Raw genomic sequence first — 26,641 nt, 5'->3', positions numbered from 1 at the left:
GACGCAAGGAGGGAAGAGGCGGGAATTGCTTTCTCTGCAACTCCCCCCGGCATCGCGTCAGAGACTGCCCTCATCGCAGAGAGTGGCAAGGAAAGGCGGGAACGGTTGTACCTTCCCCCACTGACGTAGCACCACAGCAGGGAAACGAGACAGCCTGGCTGCAGGAGACAAGGGGCAGCAGCCAGGCACAGTCAGCAGTGAACAGCCCCAGCCCGCCCACCCGCACAGAGAGGAGCAGAGCCAGCCCACCCCTCCCAGAGCAGGAGTGGTTCTAGAAGTCACGCTGACGCTCCCAAATGGCTATCCCCTGACAGTCCTCGCCTTAATTGACAGTGGTGCCTCAGCCAACTTCTTCTCGAGAAACTTTGCAGAAGAGCACCAGATCCAACTTCTGCAGCTGGATTTTCCCCTGCACGTGGCCACCATTGATGGCAGAGAGTTGCTGGGAGGGGCCATCACTCATCAAACCCCCCCCATGAGAATGACAGTGGGAAGGCACTCAGAGACACTGGCTTTCAACGTCACGACCATCTCAGACCCCCCCATCGTTTTGGGCATGAGCTGGCTGGCGCGCCACGACCCCTCCATAAGTTGGCACCAGAGATGCATCACGTTTGGGTCGGACTTTTGTCTGGAACATTGCATGCAGCACCAACCAGGGGAGGGGCCTCCGATAGCCACGGTGGCCACCATGCACGTCAAAGGGGGTGAGGCGATACCCAAGCCGTACTGGGACCTGCAGGAGGTCTTCAGCGAAGCGGAGTCCGACCACCTACCTCCACACAGGCCTTTTGACTGCCAGATCAACCTGGTGCCAGGGGCAACTATACCCCCAGCCAAGCTGTACGCCATGTCAGACCAGGAACTGGAGGATCTGCGCGCTTTCATCGACAAGAACCTCAAGCGGGGGTTCATCAGAGAAAGCAAGGCAGCAGGGGGCAGCCCGGTCTTCTGGGTGGACAAGAAAGACACGCAACAGCGCCGTCTGGTGGTGGATTTTAGACGGCTGAATTCAGTGACAGAGCCAGTGGCTTTCCCCATGCCCAGAGTGGATGATCTTCTGACAGCGGCACGCAGGGGCAAGATTTTCACCAAGCTAGACCTAAGAGGGGCGTACAACTTGATCAGGATCCGGGAGGGCGATGAATGGAAAACCACAATGTTCACGCCTCTGGGCTCTTTTGAATATCTGGTGATGCCCTTCGGGTTGCAAGGGGGCTCAGCCTGCTTCCAGGCCTTCATGCACCACGTCCTGGGGTCCCTCCTCTTCAAGAACTGCTTGGTCTTTCTGGATGACATCCTTATCTATTCCAATGACCCAGTGCAGCATGTGAAGGATGTCAGGGAGGTGTTGCAGCGCCTGAAGGACAACCACCTGTACGTGAAGCTGGAGAAGTGCAAGTTTCACACCAAGGAGGTGGACTTCCTGGGCTACAAGCTGTCAGACAAGGGGCTGGCGATGGACAAGGACAAGGTGCAGACCATCCTGGACTGGCACAGCCCCAGGACGCGCAAAGATGCCCAACGCCTACTAGGCTTCGCTAACTTCTACAGGAAGTTCATCAAGAACTTCTCTCGTGTCACGGCTCCCATCACCGACTGCCTGAGAGGCAAGCAGAAGTTCAGGTGGACACCAGAGGCACAAGCAGCGTTCGAAAGCCTCAAGAGGGTATTCGCTTCAGACCAGCACCTGTTCCACGTGGTGCAGGATGCGCCCCTACGCCTGGAGACAGATGCTTCTGATAAAGCTGTGGGAGCGATTCTGTTGCAACTGGACGCCAACAGAGAGTGGAGACCCTGTGCCTTCTTCTCCAGGAAGCTGACCCAGCCTGAACGCAACTACACAGTGTTTGATAGGGAACTTCTCGCGATCCACGCTGCGTTCCAGCACTGGCGACACTTCCTGGTGGGCGCCAAGCACCCCATCCAGGTGTGCACAGACCACAAGAACCTGGAGTTCTGGAGAACGGCCAGGGTGCTCAACCAGCGGCAGATACGGTGGGCAGAGTTCTTCTCGAACTTCAACTTCTCCATCCACTACATCCCGGGGGAGCAGAACGTCAGGGCGGATGCCCTCTCCCGCAAGCCAGAGTACATGGAGGAGGAGTTGCCACCAGCACCCAGGCACGTTTTCCCCCCATCTGCATGGTCATGCGGTGCAGCAGTGGTGAGCGAGGCAGAACTCACAGCACTGACGGCAGCGGATGAATTTGCCACCCGCATCTTCAGAGACCTGAGAGGGGGGAGGGAGCAGGCCAAAGACTTTGAGGAAAGGAGGGGTTTGCTTTTTTACAGGGGAGCCCTGTACCTCCCAACCAAACAGCTGAGAGGTAAGGTTCTCAAGCAGATGCACGACAACCCAACGGCGGGTCATTTCGGAAGGGACAAAACCACTCACCTAGTCATGAGACACTTCTGGTGGCCAGGGGTGCGGGAGGATGTTCGGGATTATGTCAGGGGATGTGACACCTGCCAGCGAGCAAAGGTGGTCAGAGCGCCACCAGCAGGTTTGCTGGAGCCATTAGCCACACCGCACAGGCCGTGGGAAGTAGTGTCCATGGACTTCATCACAGACCTGCCGTCGTCCAGGGGCAAGACCGCAGTGTTGGTGGTGGTGGACCTCATGTCCAAAATGTGCCACTTTATACCGTGTGCCAGGGCGGTCTCGGCAGAAGAGACGGCCAAACTGTTTGTGGACCACGTATTCCGACTGCATGGATTGCCTTTAAGAGTTATTTCGGATCGTGGCCGCCAATTTGTTTCCAGGTTCTGGCGACGGCTAATGAACCTCCTGCAGGTGGAGGTCAGCTTGTCGACGGCTCGGCACCCGCAGACCAATGGACAGGCGGAGCGGGTCAACGCCATTCTGCAGCAGTACCTGAGATGTTACGTCAACCAGAGGCAAACGGACTGGGTGGATCGCCTGCCACTAGCAGAATTTGCCTACAACAATGCGGTGCACGTCTCCACAGGGGTGTCGCCCTTTAAGGCCAATTACGGGCGCGACCTCAGATCTTTCCCGGAGAGGGAGGGGGAGGAGGTGGAAGAGGGCCCACAGGCAGAGGATTGGGCAGAGGACCTGGAGACGGTGCACCAGCAGCTCCGAGAACACTTGGAGAGGGCCAAGGAAGCGTACAAGAAGGGGGCAGATCGCCACAGGCGGCCGGGAGAGGTCATCAGGGTGGGGGACAAGGTTTGGTTATCCTCGGAAGGTCTTCCCACCAGGGGGCGATGCAAAAAGTTAGCACCCAGGAGGCTGGGCCCCTTCACGGTCACGCAACAGGTCAACCCGGTAGCCTTCAGGCTAGCACTGCCGGAGGACATGAGAGTGCACCCAGTGTTTCATAGATCACTGCTGTCGCCGTACAGGGAAAGTACCAGGTTCAGGGACAGCGATCAACCTCCAGAGGGAGGGGGGGAGACGGGAAACGCCCGACAGCTCAATGAGGCAACTGAGATTTTAGACTCAAGGAGAGGGGTGAGAGGGCTGGAGTACCTGATAGCATGGGAGGACACTCCGCCATCCCACAATGAGTGGATACCGGCCACGGAAGTATCTGAGGAATTTTTAGTGGAAGAGTTCCACGCCCTGTTCCCCCACAGGCCCAAGCCCTGGCACATGGAAAGGGAGGGAGAGGGGGAGGAGCAGGAGGAAGGGATAGCAGGCAGCAGCTCCCCATGGAGATGGGAAGCGGAATTTGAGGACACGGAAGAAGAGGTGTGGGTTTCACCGAGGTCGACGACGTCAGAGGCAGGAGAGGACTGGCAGAACATTTTTACTCCCACCAGCTCTGATGCCACTGACTTCTTGGGATTTCCGTCTTCTCAGGGGGAAGGAGAGAGATCGCCGGATTGGGGGGAAATTTTCACACCCACAGGCTCGGATGCCACTGACTTCTTGGGATTTCACTCGTCCCCAGCAAGCAGAGAGCCACTAGGGAGGGGGAGAGAGGAGCCTGGGAGGGGGGTGGATGTGAGGGACAAGGGATACAGGGAAGTCCCTCCCATCTTAAGTTCCAGCCCATCACCAAGCGCTGGAGAGAGTAAGGAGAGCTCTGCCTCCAGCGGAGAGTCAGGAAGTGGTGTCCGAGGCTCAGGCAGGGTTGTGGAGCCCATGCCTCAGGTGGGACAGGAAGTTGGACGCACGGGGGGGAGGCCAATCCCCCCAACTCCCGAATTGCGACGCAAACGTAGGGGGAAGAGGTTGGGTCTGCCAAAGTTGTGGTGCTGGAAGAAAACGCGCCAATCGCCATTCGGGAGTTCTGACACCTCACCTTAAGGATGCATTTTTACTGCTCTGAACACTGTAAATAATCAGCACTTAATAAAAGCCTTAAAAGACCATGCTGGAGTCGTTACTCTAGAGTAGCCATACCAGGCCCTCTGACAGGCGGGGTATAAATAAAATAATAATAATAATAATAATAATAATAATAATAATAATAATAATAATAATAATAATATTTTTATCAGTGGCTGCTGCTCATCGGGCCAGAATGGATCTGGTTCACCCAGGGCCACTGGGAACGATGTAGCTGGGTAGCTGGGTAGAAAGCTTCCCACACCAAACGGCAGAGTGGTTTCCTGATCATAGCCTCAGTTAAGGCGACAGTGGCAGGCGAGCAAATGTGCTGTTCGTCTGCAGATAAACCGAGCAGATATGCTCGCTGACTTGTTTCCATTGCACAGTAATGTATCCTCCTGACCCCAGATCTCAATGCAATGGTATCAGGCACCAGGGAATTTGGCATTCCCCTCCCACGGAATAGGTGGCCTAGATGTGAGACTTTTTGTTTATATGGCCCCTTCTAGGATGTGCCATATGCCAGTTTATTCCACCCATCAAATTTACAAGATACTTTTCACACGGCATGACTAGTGGTGCAGCGATAAAACTGCTAAACAGGGTTGAGTGTGGTTTCAAACTGGATGGGGGACCGCATGTTGAGATTCCTGCATTGCAGGGGGTTGGACTAAAGACAGGTACTTTCCAACTCTCTACTGTTTTTTATCAGATTCTTCCCATGCTCAGTAGTTACAAATAAGCACCAACAGTCGTTTGATGGAAGTAATTGATATTAACTGGGCTAATGTGTTGGGATTAATGCGTTGTTCTACACTTCCCTAATGTATATGTGGGATGGGGAACTTGCAGCCTTTAGGATGTTGTTGGACTACAAATCCTGTGAGCCTCAACCAGCATGGCCAATGGTCAGTGAGTATCTGGAAGGGCAAAGGCTCCCCATTCCTAAGTTTATAAGAAATGACAATTGGTGGACTTGGGGTAACCGTAACGACTGAGATGGTTAGCCTGTTCTTCATAGTGTTGGCCCTGTGCTCAGTGGGAAGAATGCAACTCAGTTATCTTATGCCGTAGCAAGGTCATTCAATGGGGCACTGAACAATCGGGCGCTGCTAGTGGCAAGATACACCCTGCTGATCAAACCTCCCAATCAAAGCAATAACTGCCAGAGAGTCAGTGTGGTTTAGTGATTAGAGTCACTGTGTCTGTTCCTGTGAAATATTTATCTGTCTTTTAAACTTTTGAAAAGCGGTATCTAGCTTGGAACGACTCCCTTTCTGATGACCATTAAGTGCATCTGTAAAGATTCCTGTGTCTAAAGGCAAAGGCAGAGCAGCCTTTCTAGTTCCTGCCATTTATTCCGCTTTATCCACTAATGTGGTTTTATTTTTATTCATTTTTTTTCCTTTCAGAACAAAGTGGTGACCGTGGATGGTGTGAAGGTGAAACTGCAGGTAGGTCTCTTGAAATTACACAGATGTTGCATATCACCTGAACATCTTCCAAATAAGGTAGAGGGATTTCGGCATGCATGTCGGTTGGTGTTTGTCCCTGTGCTAGCCATTTACATGTATTGTTGTTTTATGAATTCTCATTATTATTCTCTGCCCACTGACCTTTTATTGCATTTATCTAAGGCGTCCCTCAGCCAGGGCACCACCATGGGGAAAGCCCTGTTTCTCTTTGCAATTGAAAACCACAATGTCATGTTAAATAATACATTGTATGAAATAGGTGTGGGTGATGGGAGCTGCAGTCCAACAGCCTCTGGCCACAGATTGGTCAGCTTACATACCATCCAATTTCATCACTGTCTCAAGTTTAATGTCTTGGTTTTGATTCATCTTACCTGTGTGTACATCTGGCCCTATATAGAACCCTGTAGGTTTTATAGGACATACGGTAGATAGAACCCACTAGATAGAACCCAGCAGAACCCTCTCCTTGCAAGGAACCATCCAGACCTTATCTGTGAAAATTTCTGTTCCGTTCCTTATCGATTTGCTTCGTTTGTGTATGTGTGTTTTCCCTCTACGCTGCCACTCGCTTGGCATCAGGGTTCCTGCTCATGCAATATCTTGAAGGTCTTTCTCGTGATTTACCGACTTTGCCTTGTTGCAGATCTGGGACACGGCAGGCCAGGAGCGGTTCCGAAGTGTGACTCATGCTTACTACCGAGACGCACAGGGTATGTCCTCCCGTTGGGTGTCTTGCATCGGAGCTGATATTCTTAGCAGAGCAGCTCTTTGTTGCTAGAATCCAGTAAAAATGCTATTATTATTACCGTATATTCCGGCGTATAAGACAACTGGGCGTATAAGACAACCCCCAACTTTTCCAGTTAAAATATAGAGTTTGGGATATACTCGCCGTATAAGAAATACGACCTGGCGTATAAGACAACCCCCGACTTTTGAAAAGATTTTCCTGGGTTAAAAAGTAGCCTTATGCGCAGGAATATACAGTATTATGGTGCAGCTCACACTTCGCCTGTAAAATGTGACCCCATAATTTTCCATTAAAAGAATTGCGGGCAGCAAGGCTGGGAATGTGTCCCTGGCTGTCGACCTTGATAAGTATACCAGGAGTGTCACTCTCTGGACTCCAGCCCCCATCACACCCGACCAATTGGCTACTCGGACTGGCATTCCTGGAAGCTGGAGTCTGACAACATCTGGAGGGTGGCAGGTTCCCCAGAGTCTCTTTGAGGTCCTTCTTACAATCAAGCAATGTATAAATTTATAAAATAAATGTAATATACTTGAGTACACGGACCAGTGGTTTGACTTGGAATAAAACATGATAATTGGGGGGGGGGTGTTTTTCTTTTTGTCTTGCAGCACTCCTCCTCCTCTATGACATCACCAGCAAAATGTCCTTTGATAATATCCGGGTGGGTGTTTAACGTCTGCATTTGAACCACGTAATCCGGTGCTAAAGTATGATGATTCCACAGCCCTTGCTTATCCCAACTTGCACGGACCTTCCTCTGCTCATCAAAGCATCAAGATAAGAGCTCAGGGTTGCCAGCTAGCCAGAAAAGGAAAGAGAAATCCCAGCCTGGGCTGCTTTTGTGTCAGCCCTACAGTTTGATGTGCAGAAAACAACACAGCGAGGAGATAAAACTTTTATCACCTGCACATCAAAGGGCTGAGCAAAGCATAGCTGCAGTTGAAAAGCTGGTAATTCTTTAGGAACTTGATTGGGGAGCTTGCAGTCTCAATTTTATATAGGGGAGTTGAAGAAGAAGGAGGACAGGAGAAAGGAGAGTGGGGCAAGCAGTGGAAAGATATACATTTGTCTCTGTTACACATACTTAGAGATGTTTGAAGGTGGGGTGTAGGGATTTAGGCAGGAGAGGGGGAATCTTCTTGGCTCCCGGGGCCAGATCCTTATCAGATCCCAGCCTCATGGGTCAAATCCCCTTACTGTCAGGTGATTGGGTGCTTTGAAGTCCCGGTTTTCGGACTTCAAAGCTCCGCATGCAGTCCATGCATAAGGTGCGCTAGGGTTTTCCCTGCATGGAGCTCAACTCAGCAGGCTTTGCCTCTACCTGCTTTCCCTTACCAATGGACCATCTGCTCCAGATTGTGCATTGCAGCCATATAACGAAGCTGTGGGACAGGTGGGTGTGGCTTGAAATTGCTTTGCGAGCCAAATTTGAACCCTTGGTGGGCCCGTGAGCTAGAGGTGCCTCCCTGCTTGACTTAGGGGTCACCAGTGGGGTGAAATTCCAAGGTTGGTTTTGCAATGTAAGATAGGACAGGATGGCATTGGCTTTACTACCCTTGTATGTGTTGGTTAGGATGAAGGAATGCCGCCAAGGGCGACCTTACCTGGCCCCAGTCCTTTAAACAAAGCCCTCCTCCCTCAACACCTCTGTCTGCATGGTCCAGACAGGAGACTAAAGGCTTAACAGTGCTAGATATGTATGTCTAATCTAGCCCCACTGGGTTTCCTGGGGCTTAGTCTCAGGTAAGCTAGTATGGAATTGCAGCCTGAATCCACTTATCATGATGGTGGTCCAGCCACTTGAGAGAATCTAGACCAGGATGAGGGGTGTGTGGCCTGTTGATATTATGTCAAATGTTAAGGCCCCATGGAACTCCCATTGCCCTGTGTCTCGTTTCCCTCCAGCTTTATTAAACGCAGTGCTTTGCCTCACTACATGACACACCACACTAAACTTTCTCTCTTCTCCCTCTTTCCCACCCACCCCTTACAGGCCTGGCTTACAGAGATACACGAATATGCCCAAAAGGATGTGGTCATTATGTTGCTAGGCAACAAGGTGCGTGTCATTTCCTGACAGGTGATGCAGACCTGCTCTTGCTTTGCAAATGTTGTTGTTGTTTCATCGTGTCCGACTCTTCATGACCCCATGGACACCAGGCACTTGTGTCTTCCACTGCCTCCCGCAGTTTGGTCAAACTCATGTTCGTAGCTTCGAGAACACTGTCCAACCATCTTGTCCTCTGTCGTCCCCTTCTCCTTGTGCCCTCAATCTTTCCCAACATCAGGGTATTTGCTTTGCAAATAGTTTCCCCCCCCTTTTTTTCCTTGACTCTGAGCTCTCTCCTCATAGCATGCTTTGCACAGTCTTCTTCTGTGGTTGGCACATAATTGGAGGAATTCTTTATCCTGGCACCTCTTGTTTTTGATAACTCCCTCTTGCATTTCTTAAGCACCGTGAAGAGGCTCCTTGCTTCCACATGCACTGGGAGCCTTTCTGCCACCATCCCTTGCTCTTGTGTTTACTCTTCCCAGCAGTCTCAGTGGCAGAGGTGCAATTGGATTTCTGTATCTAAGAGATGCAAGAGATGAAGAATTAAAGAGCCCTGTAGCATTTAGCACAAGTTGTTGTGGTGGAAACTTTCGTGTGCTAGATTTGGTGCATCAAGGGGCGTCTTAAATTGGCAGCTATCAGCACAGCACCAAAAACAGACACACACCCAAACTCAATTTTCTAAACAGTGTGGGCCAAAAGGCTGTGAAATGCAGGCCCCGACATGCTTCTCTGCAGAGCCCAAATGTATACAGCACCAAGATGCATACAAGATGGCTCTGGGTTGTGTTTTGAGCAAGGATTGAGATACTTTTGGGAATATTTATTATGTGGAATGGAGACAGACTGCTGGGAAGTAGAGCTGATGTGGAACTGATGGCAGTTGTGGCCCAAAACAGATGTAGGACGCCAGGATGGTGGAGACTGTTTAAAATCACCCAATTGTGCATTTTTTGTTTTTATATTGTAAACTATATCACCCACAGGTGAAGGGTGGCATATAAATTAACATTATTATTTATTTTGCTTATCTTTGAGGCTGGTCAGTGGGAAATTTTAGATTTATAAGTATTTAGATTAAGTCATGCGGGAGGGAAAAGGTCATGGAACTATCACCCTTTTCTCTCTTGAAAGAGGGGACAGCTCCAGTTAGATGGCTGTCACTGGCATTCATAAACCTGTTCTCACTTAGAAGTGCTTCTGGAAGACATTGTAGCTCTGCCGCCTGTATTCCTAGTTAAGCAAGCTGTGGATGACTTCAGGACAGGTGGAAGAACCACCACAGGAACAGCAAACCACATGACAGCATGCCAAAATTATTTTGTGAATTGGACTTAAAAGTGTGCTTCCAAAATGCAACATTTCCTGAATCCACTAGATGAAGCGGGTGGTTAGATAAAATAACCAACAGATAGAAAATGGCAGGTATTTTAGTGCCCTTTTTAATATAATGCCATTTTAAAATGTGTTGTGGAATGGGGGTGGGGATTATTGGGTTGTCGTTGTTTTTAATTTTATTATGTTTTTAATTTTATTTATGTATTATTTTATTATTGTTTTTAATTTTATTTATGTATTATTTTATTGTTGTTTTTAATTTTATTATAATAAAATTGCTTTTTATATTGCAATTTTAATACTTTGAACTGCCCTGAGATCTACAGGTATACAATTTTTAATGATGATGGTGGATTGGATACAGAAGCTCCCTTTATGATGAGGTTAAAGCATGCAATTAAGTATAGAGAGGAGGGGAAACAAGAAATGGAACACTGTATAACATACATGAGACACCTTTGCATGTAGTTACTGTGTGTTTGTATGCATTCTGTTGGCCTTGGACCCTTCCTGGCCACCACCAGCCAGCAGAGGGCACCCAACACTGGCAGCATCTGCCAGTGGCTATTCAGCAGGCCATCACTCACTTTATCTGAAAGACACTAAGGAACATATATGGATGTCCAAAGTTCTGCGAAAATCCTATGTCTGACTATATGGATTCCATCTCCGCAAAGGGACAATCCAAAAATGACTCTGGGCATATTGTGTGTCACATAACTGAGGTGCTTATGTGCTACAGACATCAATCAGTTTAGCATTATCGGTTAATTTTTCGCAGAAGTGCACCTGTATCTTTCGAAGCAAGCAGAAGCACCAGCCCTCATGTCAGCACCGCCCTCTGTTGATGGAGTCAGCACTAGGCAAGCCTTTGCATGTCAGGTGGGCTTGCCAGATGTCCGCAGTGGTTGATGGAGAGCGGTGGCACCACACACCTGGCCTCCCAGCGCCAGCATCCTTATCGGGTACCAGGATGGTGTGGAGTCAGGGATGCAGGAGGTTTGGATGCACCAGCAGGGAGCACTGGGCTCTCATCTCCACCATGCTGACTTTGCCACCACCCTGCCCCACACCATCCCTGTACCCAGCAATGGCACCGCTGCCAAGAGGTCAGGTCCACAGCAGCACATCTCCCAGCCCAGCCACTCCCAGATATTGCAGCAGCAGCAGCACCGCAGGGGCCCCTCCCGAGTGGCTTCTTCCCTTGCCACAAGAACTGTGTGTGCAGGGCTGGTCACATGAGCTATTCCTAGATTTCTTTCCCTCCTGTCCCTCTGGGCGGCAGGGATCTGTGTAATTATCTCTGCTCACTTCAGTGGCATGAGAAGAAGCCTCCTTGGGCTGCCGCCGCTGTGCTTAGCAGTGTTTCTCAAACCAGGGGGGTCTCTGGCTGATGTTGGGACTACAACTCCCATCTTCCCCAAATGCTAGGGATGATGGGAGTTGTAGTCCAACAATAGCTGGGGGACCCAAGTTTGAGAAATACTAGCTTATTGTATTGTTTCTGCAGGGAGGGAGGCGGTCTCGTTACAAAGCCATAGATATTAAGATCAGAGAGGGCACTTCTGTTGGAGGTAAGACCTACTCAGGTGAAGAAGTCGCTACTATTCTGGGGTGGCCATGTCCAACTGCCATTTATTGATTTATCCAAATAATAGAATCCACCAGGAGGACAGACCTGGGTACTTCCCATCGAAAGATCCCAAGGAGCAGCCAGTTTCCTAGAGATCTGATCTGTTGGCGATTCTTCTGATCCTATCTCTTCTTGAATACCTTCCCTTTTGTTGGCAGGCCGATGTGAGCAGCGAGAGAGTGATAAGAACAGAAGATGGGGAATCATTAGCCAGGGTGAGTGAACTAATGCAAGAACCCCTTGTGCCTCAGACTGTGGTGCTGAGCCACCTTCTTAAAGAGACAGTTCACTAAAAGGTGATCTTTCCAAACACACCCACACCCTTTAAGGTGAAAGTTTGGGGAGCGGGGCAGGTAGGCTCCAAGGTTCCCTTGCTTTCCCTTCCCTCCAGAAACAACATAGAAGAGATTGATTTCTCTCTTTGAGGGTGAAAAGAAGCCAAGAGTAAACAATAAGAAATATCTCACTGCTTGGGACTGTGCAAAACTGCTGCACTGGTTGAAGAAGCCCGTTCCCAGACAGAGCATGGCAGCTGGCAAAGGACTGGTGTTCAATCATTTCTGATATTTTGAATCCCTATGAGTTTGGATCGAGTTAACTGTGTGACAAATTTGTTCATTTGCCTTTATATTCTAGTGTGTTGCCAATATGGCTATAGTGTCTGTTAACATTTGCTAGTTTTTAATTCAGTTGTTGCTACTATTGAGTAGTTGGGTGTTAACGGAGAAATCTGAGGACTCCCTTGGACAAAAAACAAGCACACTGGCCAGGAATACCAGAGCAAAACAGCAGCCAGTAGGCTTGGTCTTTATTGAAGACTGTCGAGACAGGACTCCCACTAGCCACAAGATGTAGCAAGATGGAAGCCCCGTACAAAAGAGAACCCAAACTTTTATTAGCTGCTAATCCCCATGTTACACCCCCCAAAAAAACTACATCACTAATACATCATGGTTACATCATGAAAGGGGAGGTCTGGTGGCAGTAATCTGAGTGTCCTGGACCCTGCCCCATGCCCCCCCTTGCCCTCCACCAAACATCCCTCAAGTGTAACAAAAGAGATACCAGTATTTACATTTCCCTGTTTCCCAGCCAAGTTAATCACACCCTTTTGTCTTCACCTGGGTTTGTTATTTCTGGAATGACTACCTGTCTGGCACTCAGGTACCAGGATGCCCAGGAATTATCACTCAGGCAGAGGGGCTGCTGAGTAGCTGAGCTCACATGTCTACAGTACTGTACTGTATATGAATTTCTGGAGCTTTCCCAGTGAGCCAGTACATAGATACATTTATCAGTGAATTGTTACATTTGGTATTGTGCAGCAGAAGCCCTTTTGGATACAGTGGAGCCTCGGTTTATGAACACCTCGGTTTACGAATTTTCGGTTTACGAATTTTCGATTTACGAACGCCGCGGACCCGTCTGGAACGGATTAATCCACTTTCCATTACTTTCAATGGGAAAGTTCGCTTCAGTTTATGAACGCTTCAGTTTGTGAACAGACTTCCCGAACCAATTGTGTTCATAAACCGAGGTACCACTTGTACTGTAGATAGGAAGAAGATGCGATGAAGTGTTTTGTGGGGACAAATCACAAAAGTCACAAAAGTGATTGTGCTGATTTTGGTAGTGGGGCTGCATGTGCATGATATCTGCTGGAGGGGCAACCCCCCCCCAACCTATACATAAATTCCTGCAACCTGGGGAAGCGGGATACAATATTGAATTAAATGAAAGGGGGGGGGAATTGTCCATGGCAATGATTTACCAGGTCTGCTTGCAAGATCTCCTCAATATTTATCCACTTTCTCCTCAGGAATATGGAGTGCCTTTCATGGAGACCAGTGCGAAGACTGGCATGAACGTGGAGCTGGCGTTTCTGGCCATTGCAAAGTGAGTAACAGGCTGTAGTCAGATTGCTTCTGCTTCCTGGAATTAGGAGTTAGCAATAAGAGAGAAATAAACCACCTTGCTATCAGATTATCACGTTCTGCCATGAGATGTGTTGGCCAAGTGGACTGAGGTGGCATTCATTTCTGTGGTCTAGAGCAGCATTCCTCAAACTGCTGCACCCCAGATGCTGTTGGACGCCAACACCCATCAGAATGGCCAATCTGAATGATGATCAGGAATGATGGGAGTTGTAGTCCAACGACATGAGACAGGAGCCAGGTTGGCCTAGTAACGGCATCCCCAGACTTCGGCCCTCCAGATGTTTTGGCCTACAATTCCCATCTTTCCTGACCCACTGGTCTTGTTAGCTAGGGATCATGGGAGTTGTAGGCCAAAACATCTGGAGGGCCGAAGTTTGCGGATGTCTGGCCTAGCATATCCAAACAGCAGGAGCAGCCAGGGCAATGCTGCAGACCTGGCCTCCCAACAACGGCATCGCCGCTGGGTACCAGAGATAAGGTCAGGGAGGTGTAGATACAGCAGCAGAGCCAATCCTGCACTTCCACCAGTGTGCCCAAATCACCCCAACCTCCCTGCTGCCTCCCTGTACACACACACACACACACACACACCTTGGTATACAGCAGTGATGTCACTGCCAGGAGGCCAGGTCTACAGCAGCACCTCTCTGTGCCAGTGATGTGGCTGATTGCTTGCCAGTGATGTGGCCATTAGACTGCCCTTGACACCCGTAAATCAAGGGATGACTTGCGAGCTCAGTGGCAGAGCATCTGCTTGGCTCAGGTCGCAGGTCCAATCCTTGGCACCTCCAGGTAGGGCTGGTGCGAAACCCTGGAGAGCTTCTCCAGTCCTCCAGAACTGAGCTCGATGGACCAACTGTCTGGCTCAGTGGAAGGCATCGCCCTTTGTTCTTATCCGATGTGAGGCTTCCACAGGTCCAAGTTGCTCGTTTCTCTAGGCAGGGAGGGACCCTTTGGCGGAAACAGCCCCTGAGTGGTGTTTTTTTGCTCTTACGCTTCCAGGGAGCTCAAGCAACGAGCCGTCAAGCAGCCAGAGGAGCCCCGGTTCCAAATCCATGACTATATAGAGACTCAGAAGAAGAGGAGCAGCTGCTGTGCCTTCCTTTGAGGGAGGAGGAGGAGGAGGAGGACACAAGGGAAGCCCGGGGGGACCCCAAGCGCACGGCAAAAGAGGTCAAGAAGCAGAACTGGCACCTTGGCAGCAACACCGGGCAGGAGCTGTGTTGCGGACGCTCTCCAAAGACAATCCTTTTTAGAGAATACCGTTTCCAGGTTCTAAATGAGGTGATGCCTGCTGTTGCGGGTGTATGTGTGTTTGCAGGCATGCATGAAGGAGGGTGTGTGTGTGTGTGTGTGTATGTGTGTGTGTGTGTGTGTGTGTGTGTGTGAGAGAGAGAGAGAGAGAGAGAGAGAGAGAGAGAGAGAGAGAGAGAGAGAGAGAGAGGTTATGCGCAAAGTGTTACTTCAAAGGCCAAATGCACTCGAGTTCAGGATCGGCCGACCTGTTATCAAAGTGGAGCTGGTCAGGATCTGTAATATTGCCCAGGCCTAGTCTTTGTGGAGGCAAGGAACTGGCCTGGACTCAGATTCCTAGACAGAGCATCATGACTTATTTAGGCGGGGCCACCTCTCCCAGGCCAGCAGGACTGAGCTGGGTTGGCCTCAGATGCAGAAGCAGGATTCTGCGCAGAGGGAGGTGTCCTTTGGCAATGTAGGAGCGTTTTGGATGAGGTCTGGCTGAGCTAAAGAGTTAATTTAATAGCAGTGACATGACTGGGGGGTGGGGGGAGAGAGAGAGACGACAACCCTTTTGCTTCCCCTACAAAGGTGACGCTTTAGATGTTAAAATGAAACTAGCAGGAGTCTCCAGTAAAGAAAAAGTAGACACATTTCCTTTGACCTCTGGCTTTTTCCTGCTGCCCACACCCAAAGATCCTGCAGTCAGGGTTGCCTTCCCTCTCCTCCCTTCCTCCCTCTGCCCCAAAGAAAGGACTGAGGGATCCAAGTATTATTCCTACTGTGCCTGTTACGTCAGGAAAATGCTGCCGACCCCGGTTTGTTTGGAAGAGAAATCGCTTTGCACAAATATATCTGTTACTGGCTAGAAACAAAGGAAAGCTTTAGAAAGCTCAACTCTGCTTTTTGTTCCGGTCAAACCAATATCCTCTGCCAAAGTGAAGCCCAGCAAGTTGAAAGGCAGCAGGGTGGGGAGAAAAATGGGCTCCCTCTGTTCCAGCCTTGGCCAACATAGTGCCGGGTTGACCAAGGCTGCTCTGTTCAGATGCACAAGTTGGCTACTTCAGAGGTCTGCTTTGGAAAGTGGTGGAGCATTATACGGCGATTCCCCCCACCCTGGGCTCCTTCAATTTCTTTCTTGCAAGCAGGGCCTGGGTTTCTGGGAGAGAAGCAAGCTCCCTTGCACAAGTTCATACCAGCCAAGCAGCGTGGCTGAAAGAATAAGCCCCTGGAGATCTATACTTCGGCCCATGCAATGCCTGTTCATCTTGTAGAAACTCCCACCATTCCATGCGGCATGGTGTCAGAGGTCTCCACCGGCGTGATCCAGAGGTGTTTTCAGAAATCATGCCTTACAGCGGGGATAAGGAACCTGTGGCTTTCCAGATCTTGGTTGATTACAACTCCTGTCATCCCCAGCCATTGCTCTTACTGGGTGGGGACGACGGGATCTGGAGACCTCCCCCTGCCTTATTCATATAAGAAGAGTGCTCTTGTAGCTCAAATATAGCCATAGTCAACAGAAGCAGCAAATCCACACAAAGCAATAGTTGCGATTCTTATGTTCCTAGATTCCTATGCGATCCAAAGACCCCTGTGTGCAGTTGAGGCCTGGCCACATGTATGTTCGTTTTGAAGTGTGTGCTACTCAGTTCAATGGGAGATATTCCTAGTGAATGGGATATATTCTGCACTTACCTTTCCTCCGCGCATTCCAGGCATGGCCCATGCTTTAAAGCTCTTTATTTTACTTTTATTTTTTGCTCCGGAGTGTCCCCTGCGAAAACTCACTCTTTAAAGCTCATTCGGAGCAAACAGCAATCTGCGGGAAACCCAAATTTCTGTTGGTCGTGCGGTAAGTGGGTTTTCTTGGGCAAAGCTCTGGAGCAAAAAAAACCTCACAAAACCAAGAGTGCTCAGATACAGAGCTTTAAAGTCTAGGCCTATGCCTGGAATGAGCAGGGCAAAAGGCAAGTGTGGGTAAGCCCTGAATGGATTGGAGCCTTACTTGATTTCAATAGGATTTTAGTATGCTGAGCACTTTTGCCATATTCTATGCAATGCAGCCTAAACTGTCATGCTCATATTTCTTTAGCTCTGCTTTCTGGAAATCAGTGGTGTATGTTGTGTTTAAATTGATGTGGCACAAACCCTTAGGCTGTTGAAGAATTTCTCATGTCTGGGTTCTCACGTTTTGGTTCCTGCATTTGGAACATGGCTGTCGTTGTTGCTAATCACCCCAAGGTCAATGTATGAGTTGATTTCCCCATTCCCCATCCCCTTCGGTCTTCTTCTATAAAACGTGGCAATCCACACCTAAATCGGTGTGGATTGCCACTGGACCAGACAAGAATTCTCCATGGCCAGCCATGTTGGTTACATGCTGCTGCTGGAGGCCAAGGCGGCCAGGACCTTGGGAATAAATGGAGACCGTTAGCCCCTTGAAAGAGCTGCTTCTCTGCAATGCCGTTTGATTCATTCCCTTGGTGGCATGCATACCCTACCAACAGTGCTAGTGCCCCATATTGTTATTGGGTGGGTAGGGGTGTGTCAAGGAAGGCACCCTCAGTAATGCCCCCTTAACCTGGAAAGAGTGGGGGGATGAAAACAGAACATTCTTCACGTGTCCCACAACCCCTTCTTTGGTGCTCCATGTAAAGTAAACCCGGTAGCCCCGTGGCCCAGACTCAGAGCTGGCAGATCCTATGCTGTCCTTGGGAGCCCAACCCATTGTTTAATTTAGGGCTGAAGGTAGTAAAATGGGACTTTGCGCCAAAAAGCTTCAAAGCAATGACTGTAAATATGTCAAGGGAAAAGCACAATGAAGCCACTGGGAGGGAAATTGCAGGAAAATTATTGTCTGCTTTAGGGGCTGTTCGTGCATTATTATTTTTCTTCCAACCAAAGATCCATCTTTGTATGTAAGGCAGTAGAAGCACCTTTTTAGCTGGCCAGCAGCTTCCTCCTAATTGATTTACAACTCACAGTCTACCAAGTGCAGCCCATGAATGTTGCGGCCAGCTAGTTGCTTGACAAGGTAGGCATTAAATACAGGGGATGCTATTATGTCCTTGGTAAGTTGTTTATTTTCATGCACTTGATACATACACACAGCCAAAAAGACACCTCTGTTGTGATACACAAGTTGAGCAGAATTTTGTTTCCATGTTCTAAAAAACAAAACGTAAAACCGTGGGGTCCCTTCGTTTCACTAGCCCTTTTTGATCTCTGCATGCGGAGACCATTCTTACCGACTACCCCCAAGGCAGTAAACTCCTGAGAAAGCTGGACAATTGGCTTTACAGTGACGGCTGGATGGGAACATCAAGTCTACCCTAAACGGAACCTTCTAGGGAGAATTTTGTCTCAACTTGTATTTATTCATAGAAAGAGGGCCCCCCTCCATTTCTCCATTTCTAAAGCTCCTCAATTATAATGCCAATCACAGAAATATAGACAGAACACGTATATACAATTGTATATATGAACTCTAATAGATTTATTTCTACTTTTTGAATGATATCATTATTCTGTTATGTATGCTTTAACAGTTATTAGCCTACGTGTTGTGTCTATATTTCTGTGATTGGTTCTCAATTATAATGCGGCATTCCATCATTACATAAGGGATGAACCAGACACTACAAGAATATGTCTAGAGAGACATCCCATCCCATGGTTTCATACTACCCGTCTCCTGCTTGAGCCCCACCTACTTGGTAATTTGTAAGCAGAGGCTAGTTTGCATCCAGTGGATGTGATAGGCCATTAATCAAAATACAACCAGAATCACATGAATCCTCAGAATTTAAACAATCTAGCTACCTCCCATTCTATCAGGGACATGTTTTGCATTCAGAAAATCCTACATTCAATCTGTATTGCAGGGGTGGCTAATCACTGGGCCTCCATATATTATTGGACTACATCATATTATTATTATTATTATTATTATTATTATTATTATTATTATTATGGCAAAATGTTTATTCCAAAACGTTATTTTGCTACACATCTTTAAAAACCAACAAAATTATTTCCAGAACAATTTTGGGGTGGATTCACTACGGGACAGCCCCATATAGAGCATATTATAATTGTCCATGTTCCCGGTGCATGGAATACTGTGGCTGAGCTAACCTTATTCAGGAATAGCCATAACTGGTAGACAAGCCAGAGCGGAAAATGGGCACTGTGCTGCTGTGGCTACTTGGGCTTCCAGTGACAAGGTGGAATCAAGGAGCACAGCTAGACTATGCACCTGGGGTGCAAGCGCTTCCAGAAGGAAGTAAGTCACCCAGTTCCCAAACCCAGGAACCACCAAACCTTAGCCCCTCCATCTTGCTGACTGCATCTTTCCCCCAGATCGCTGGCCCCACTGGCTGGGGCTAAAGAGAATGAGAGTCCAACAACATCTGGGGGGCCAACAGGTTAGTCACCCCTAGTCTTAGCATACCCAGTTGAAGAATCTCTAATCCAGTGGTACCTCGGGTTAAGTACTTAATTGGTTCCGGAAGTCCGTTCTTAACCTGAAGCGTACTTAACCTGAAGTGAACTTTCCCGTTGAAAGTAATAGAAAGTGGATTAATCTGTTCCAGACGATGAAAAACAACCCCTAAAACAGCAATTTAACAGGAATTTTACTAACGAGACCATTGATCCATAAAATGAAGGCAATAATCAATGTACTGTACTATAAAATAAATAAGACAGTATTTTAGATGGAAAAAAAACATTTACAGTAGTACCTCGGGTTAAGTACTTAATTGGTTCCGGGGTGCCATTCACACCCCGAAAAGTACTTAACCTGAGCAGCGATAGCACGCATGCACAAAGTGCCGATAGAGAGCTTCTGCGTATGCGCGCACGGCGGAACCTGGAAGTAAACACTTCCGGGTCCATCGCATACTTAACCTGAAGCGTACTTAACCCGAGGTATGACTGTAGCAAGGTTAGGAATGACCTTTGTTGTGACCCTGAAGATCCATTGCTTGTTGGGAGTAGGCTGTCCTTGGCTAGGTGGACCTATGGTCTGATTTCAGCAGCAGCTTCTCAAAACAGCTTGATCATTTAGTTTATAAAAGCCTACGCATCATTCACCGCTGTGGCCCAAGAAAGTAGAAAGAAATAAAGGTGTGGATCCAGATGGACTTGGTTGGGTTTGTATCCTACTGAAATTCAGTGGGGCAGGATATTCATAACTTCAGTCCCGTTGGTTTCAATAGGAACTAAGTTCAACTAACTTAGTCTCAACCCACTCCATGGATGGTTCAAGTTACCCGTGCACAACTTCCTTGTAGCTTGCTTTTAGGATAATAAGGCGTCCAGTGTCTACTGGATGATTCATAGTAAAAATGTGTGGTTTTAAGTTGGAGCAGAGTGAATAACACAAGCTCCCTGCTTTGTTTGTGTGGGCACTGCATTTCCTTTCTGTGTCTGTACATAATGCAAATACTTCTACTTTTTCTTTCCCAATATCAGAGTCATTGACCGTCGAAAGGCATAAAATGAAAAACAAAGAATATGTAATAGACTGTTTCATTGTCTCAGTACCATTTCCTGATTGAGCCAAACCTATCCATGTTTTGATATCGTGGGTATTTTTTTAAACACCATAATTGCATTGTAGATAACGGTACATTGCTTCTAATGCAGAACCTATTACATACTGAATAATCTTGACTACATTGGCTCTTGTTTTTAAAACAGACTGTATTCAGATCCTCATGATTACTCAGAAAAGACTTTAAAACATGTAGGCAACTGGCACTAAAGCAGGGGTGGGCTAAATGGTCATTTCTCCACTCCTTGGCAAGCTGAGTTTGACAGATGGGCAAGGCCGTCCAGGTGTCAATCACCTGACATCATTATGACACTGGGTGATGTTGCACTTTGAAGTTCCAGTTGCTGGGACTTCAAAGCACAGCTCTGTTTGAGGCCTCAAACAGGAGCAAGGGCAAGTAGGCTGTCTGAAAGCCCTTTCCTTGTTTGAGCCTCTGTTTTTTGGAGAAGTACCTTGTGCGGTCAATGCTTCCAAAAGGCAGCTTTTCTCCTCCACTCTCCATCACTTGACGAGAAAGGTGAAAAGTAAGTGCTTTGCCAAGGGAGGGGGGAATGGAGCTGCTTGCTTTGATTGTGCATTCCTCAGCCAACAAGTGGAAGGGTAAATCCTTGAATCTGGCCCATTGGTTGATGTCATGTGTGACGTCTCCCCAGGACAGGCTGCCATAGGCCTGTACACAGAGGTTCTTCATTCTGTACTAATATCTCAGCCACCAGAGTAGATGGTGGGGGAAGGGTTGTGTGGTCAAAGGAAAAGACCTATGCATTTAACCATCAAGCCCTAGTCCTATTGTCATGGCTGACCGAAGACCAAATGTCACTTCCGGGGAGAAGCATCTTCAGCACCTCCTCCGTTTGTTAAGAATGATATAAATAGCCTTTTACAATTTCACAAAAAAATCTGGCTGAGAAACTTCTAGGAGGCTAGAGGAAAAATGGAAGGACGAATGAAGTCTGGACATCACATGATTCTACAAAGGTTCAGAAGATATCTAGAAGATTAGTGAAAAATTGAGTCACATGCAGAAGATGTAAAACACGCTACTTAAAGCATTTTATCCCTTTTGTTGCTAATAACATAAATAAGTTTGCTACTTAAAAGTTTCGTGTTTAGTTACTTATAGGGTATCAATATTACAATCACCTTAATTTTTTACGGGAGGTCAAAAAATCAAAATGCCAATACAATTCTGGAAACAGTTTAGTACCGCTAGCTTAACATATGAATGAAAACTATTTGTTGTACTCTATTTGTTGGAGCTAGTAAGTGAATGACTAGGTGGCACATCCCAAGGCCCACTCCTTGGTTGCTTCCTGTTAAATCCAGGCCAGCCTATTGTCTTAAAATGTCTTGTTCCTGCACTCCCGTGAGCCCACAGGATCCCACGAATCTCAGCAGTCATTCTCCTAAAGAATAGAGGGGGAGGGGAAATGGGAAAGTTCTACATATTTGTAAAAAGCAAATGGAACAAAAGATGCAAACCTTGATGCAGCTGCATTTAACTGAGCAGCAGAGGCGCTTTACAGAGCAGTTTGCAGAACTGCTCTTTGAAGCATCTCTTTCCTCCATTAAACAGCTCTCCTGGGCCGCTTTCCACCTACGAAGCTTGCTCACTCCTCTGCCTGTCTGCCAACTGTTCTGTTACCATGCTGTAGTTGGTGTGGCTGCTTATTGGCTGCCATGTGAACTACAACATGACGACAGCATTATATATCCATATCTATATATGAAGGATAAAAGTATATTCTGCTGTTCCACAATAACAAAATTGTTCAGGGCATCTATGTGATGACATCTCAGAGTGAAATCTGAGTACGGGCACTGCTTCTTGCCCTCATTCTGAATAGGCAAACATTTTGACCCTTTCTCACAGCCCTGCTCCCAGAACAGCCATCCTTTTTTTCAGTTCATGAGAACACAAGAGTAACCTCCTGGATCAGGCCAATGGCCTATCTACTCCAGCACCCTGTGGGAAACCAGCCTGAGCCTGCAAATAAATTTTACCCAAGGTCTCAATAAAAAGCTGACTCTCCATTCAGGACTGTGCTGTATTTTTACTTCTTCTTTCTAGATTCTGATTTTACCATTATCGACAGCAAAATTTCCTCCGCTGAATTGCACCAGGACATCAACCTCGCTGAAACTACTCTAGTTTGCCACTTTATCATGTGAGCTAACACTAAACAGCCTTCAAAAAGTTGTTTCATATGTTTTTGCTTATTACATCTTTCTGTACAGAGTTCCAGAAAGTTTGCCATCTTTAGTTCTGGAGTTCAACACCTCCAATGCTGACTGTGGCATCATACCAGCTCTCCCAGCCTGTATGTGTGGCTTTCTCTGCTGCAAAAACATTTCTAAACAGAGAATTTCCTATTCTTGAGCACATAGTGCCACTTTTTGTCTTGGCTGCTATTTATGGATTTCTGGTTGCAAGTTAACAGAATTAAACATCAGTATGTTAGAAGGAGTCAGTGTGTTTGTCTGGTCCTTCAAGGAAACAATTTTATTTACTCTGCAGTTACAAGGCATTAACAGCAAATACATCGCACTATCCCACTGAATTCAGAAAGTAAAATATTGCATTGTATCCTTAGTAATAATAGTACTCTGGTTCAGGTTTTCAGCCCCCCAGCCTCTTCTAGAATACTGTATTCTATTCTGTTTCTGGGTTTTCTTTTCCAACTGGCAACATTCTGCAGTAACTGAGCATGCCTAGTTCCCACTGACCTTTTTTCCTTTTCCTTTTTACATTCTATATAAACTTATGAAGACCTCAGGGTTCAATACCTCCCTCCCCTGTTTCTCAGTGGTCCTGTTTTGGCTACAATACTACCAGCACTCCACCACCTGAGCCTGCTGTTGGCAGGAGCAATAGGACTGAAGTTTATGGCGGCAACTCTATGCTCACAGGAAAAAATCCTGTTGGACTCGGCGAGGCTTGCTTCCCAGCAAACACCTATGAAATCGAGCTGCTTGCATGTCTCATCAAACTCTGTGATAACAACACAGAGAACTGCAACAGCAAGGGAGGGAGGCTACGCCTTATTGGAATTTGTGCTGCCATGCTCAGTGGGTGTGGGAGAAGCTGGAGGCACAATGCGCCCTCGGAGTTTCACGAAATGTTTCATAGTCCAAAGGTGGTTGGGGGGGGGAGTAAACATAATCTGTTAAATTAAAACCCACAATCTCCTCCTCCTCCTGTTCTCATATTGCAGACTCCAGCATTCTCCAAATACCTTTGTCATCCCACCAACAGAATTGCTGCTGCTGGTGCCGGACTGTGCGAAACGCAAGCTGTGACTCTTAGAAAACGAGTTTCTGTTCCTCAGTTGAGATGTTGACCTTGCTTTACCTTACCAAGAGCTGTTGAGTGATCCCTGTTCAGGTGGTATGATAGAATTATAGCAAATGCAACCCCCATCCCCACCAATGATAGTTAAGGTTCCAAGTTACACTTCATTCCGGATTACAGTACTGTAGAAAGCACACAGAGTTTCCTATGCTTTGGGTGATTGCCTCACCTCTTTGCTACAGCCGCTGGACCTGACTTCTTGTTCATTCAGAGGGATGGTTCATGCTTCTGACTTGGCACCGCTTTGGTACACTGGGGGGGGGGGTATTAAAAATATTAACCTTCCTTCAGCATAGCCCTGTTGGAATGTGCCTCCTGGGAGTACTTCCTACAGAGAGGCCATGAGGCTCAAGTCACATCTCATACCCCTTTATCCTAAATTAGAGAGCCCAGCTATGATTACTCACGGATGATGCGAAGGCATTCAGCATCTGTGCTTGGAAACAGGCACCAGCATCACTTTATATGGCACAGGAATGATACCTGATTAGTGCCAGGCTATCCTCTCCACCACCAGCCAGCCCACCTGCATGGAATTCTACCAGGTGAGCTGTTAACATAAAGCTGTTTTAAAGGTCTGGAAGCTAAGGCAGGTGAATAATGCAGCAGCCAAGTTGCTGTGTGGAGGACCTGACCTGAAGGTGTTTCACTGGCCCCCAATTAGTTTCTGAGCCATGTTCACGGTCTTGTTACTAACATAATAACAGCCTTGAACAACTAGGGACCAGGTTACCAGAAGGACTGCATGCCCCTGCATAAACCTGTAACACCACTTAGATCATCTGGGGAAACTTAACTCGTGGCATTGCACCCGACATAATTGTCAAACAACTGTGACCCGAAAACAGGCATTGGCCCACATCCTGGAATCAGCCGTGCAGGAAGCATCATCCACCAGTAGTTTCAGACTGTAAAGGTGTACCATTCATAAGACTTATGTTTAGGGAAGCTTTTAATCTTTAAGAAATTCGTGTATTCTAATATTTCTGTTGGAAGCCGCCCAGAGTGGCTGGGGAAACCCAGCCAGATGGGTGGGGTATAAATATTATTATTATTAATATTACTCATAAGACTGAACCCTGACGCTACTAGATTTCTGATTTTAACTCTGTTTTTATGGTACCATTCTTCTAGTTTTCTTGTATCTTTCTACACTGGTTAGTGATGTTGAATATTAAGCTATTAAGAAATGCTTTTAAATAAGTAAATAAAAAATAACTAGAATTGCCTCTTATCGAGAAACCCCTCAACTGGCCAGGTCTGCTGCTGTTGTGTATGAAGAGGTGAATCATTTCCCAGATTGGAGCTAAACATTGTATGCACCAGCCTGATGGTTAAAGAGGCAGCTCTGGTGGCCAGCTGAAAAGTTAGCAGCTGCTGAAGTGTGCTTTCCCAATTTTATTTGGGGTGGGGGGTGGATGAGAATGTGTCTTTGCAGTCACAGACATTTGTTACATTACTGTCTTATGGTACATATAAAATGCTTTGCATAGGACCACAAAAATGTAATGTGCAAAGCCACCCTGGTTGTTGAAAGGACTACCCTTCGATTCCACAAACAAGTCTTGCCTTTGAATTCTATATGGTTTCCATTTACATTCAGCAGCAACATTTCCTCAATGTCCAGCAGATGTTCCTCTTCTTAAAACAGAAGGAAATAACTAGAGCAGGTAGGAGGGTAGGGGGTGACCCAGTTTCCCTGACCTTTTAAACCAAAGGGGGCATTTTCAAAGCACCGGAAGACTCAAGTCTTGCCGTATTTATTGTATTATGCACAATTCCCTGTGTGTGGCAATCACATTTCATTTCCCATGCATACGGAGATTTCTGTATGACAAAGGTACATCTCTTACCAGCTTCTTATTCTTTTATTTTTTTAAAAAAGCTTCCTTTTGCAGAAGCATTATAGGTGGGTTAGAGTTGTTGAGTTGTCACCACATTTAGTCGATCAACTAAATTAGTAGCATTTTGAATTGATTAATTGGCATTCAAATAAAATAATGATTCTAGAGAAACAGGCCTACTTCTTTTGTTTTTCGATAGTGCACACTTCTGCTGCATTAGGACTAATTGTAGCAAAGACATCCCCACCTCTAGGAGCAATGAAAGGGTGCCAACCTGAATAAAATATTATATGGGGGGGAGATAAGCCCCGCCCTGCATAATCAATCATAAGACGTGGCACATAAACACCATTTGGATGGCAATGCCCATCCACTGGGGGGGGGAGCTGGCCCTTCAAATTTTGGGGGGGGTGAAGGGACCTTATCCTGTAGGAGTTCCCAGCCATGATTTTTGAAAGTACTTACATTAAAAACTATATTAGTAGTAGTAGTAGTAGTAGTAGTACCCCGGCCATCCGGCTGGGTCTCCCCAGCCACTCTGGGCGGCTTCCAACAAAGATTAAATTACATTATAATGTCACACATTGAAAACTTCCCTAAACAGGGCTGCCTTCAGATGTCTTCTAAAAGTCTGGTAGTTGTTTTTCTCTTTGACATCTGATGGGAAGGCGTTCCACAGGGTGGGCTCCATCAAGAAGGCCCTCTGCCTGGTTCCCTGTAGCTTTGCTTCTCGCAGTGAGGGAACCACCAGAAGGCCCTCGGTCCTGGACCTCAGTGTCCGGTCAGAAAGATGGGGGTGGAGACGCTCCTTCAGGAATACTGGACCGAGGCCATTTAGGGCTTTAAAGGTCAGCACCAACACTTTGAATTGTGCTTTGTTCAGTTGGTGGTCCATTTAATCAGGGGCACCATTTTGACCCACTTGTCTAGGCAGCTGATTAGTCTAGGGATGCATAACCTCAGGCCCTCCAGACCTCTTTATGTGGCCCTTGGGGCTGTCCTCAAGCCACACCCCGCACTGTCCATGCTTTTTTAGCTTCATTGGGCGCTTTTTCCTGGCGGCAATGTGTCCTTGCAGCTGTGACGACGCCTCTTGCCTGCCTAGGTGGAGGGTAGACAGGTGTGAGTGTGTAGAAACTAGCCTGCTGAA

At 47.4% G+C, this 26,641-nt stretch overlaps 1 protein-coding gene across 3 annotated transcripts in view; it reads left to right on the top strand.

Moving 5' to 3' along the window:
• Positions 1-21,395, top strand: part of RAB37 (RAB37, member RAS oncogene family) — a 35,468-nt gene extending 14,073 nt beyond the window's left edge. For 2 of the 3 annotated variants that reach the window (XR_009557198.1, XR_009557197.1), the window contains 8 exons: positions 5,716-5,757; positions 6,425-6,491; positions 7,144-7,196; positions 8,529-8,594; positions 11,718-11,774; positions 13,379-13,455; positions 14,499-18,787; positions 18,888-21,395. Coding sequence is in view for 1 of the 3 variants with exons in the window: in XM_035104393.2 (XP_034960284.1) it covers positions 5,716-5,757; positions 6,425-6,491; positions 7,144-7,196; positions 8,529-8,594; positions 11,718-11,774; positions 13,379-13,455; positions 14,499-14,604 (468 nt within the window). In the remaining 2 variants the exon portion in view is untranslated. Of the gene's footprint in view, positions 1-5,715; positions 5,758-6,424; positions 6,492-7,143; positions 7,197-8,528; positions 8,595-11,717; positions 11,775-13,378; positions 13,456-14,498 lie in introns of all 3 variants that reach the window. The other variant, XM_035104393.2, reaches the window with a different exon arrangement.
• Positions 21,396-26,641: the final 5,246 nt, after the last annotated feature.

Source organism: Zootoca vivipara, chromosome 2 (genome assembly GCF_963506605.1).
Source record: "Zootoca vivipara chromosome 2, rZooViv1.1, whole genome shotgun sequence".
In the NCBI taxonomy this organism is placed as follows: Eukaryota; Metazoa; Chordata; class Lepidosauria; order Squamata; family Lacertidae; genus Zootoca; species Zootoca vivipara.
The sequence above is the reverse complement of the archived record's forward strand: the minus strand, read 5'-3'. Positions and strand labels throughout refer to the sequence as shown.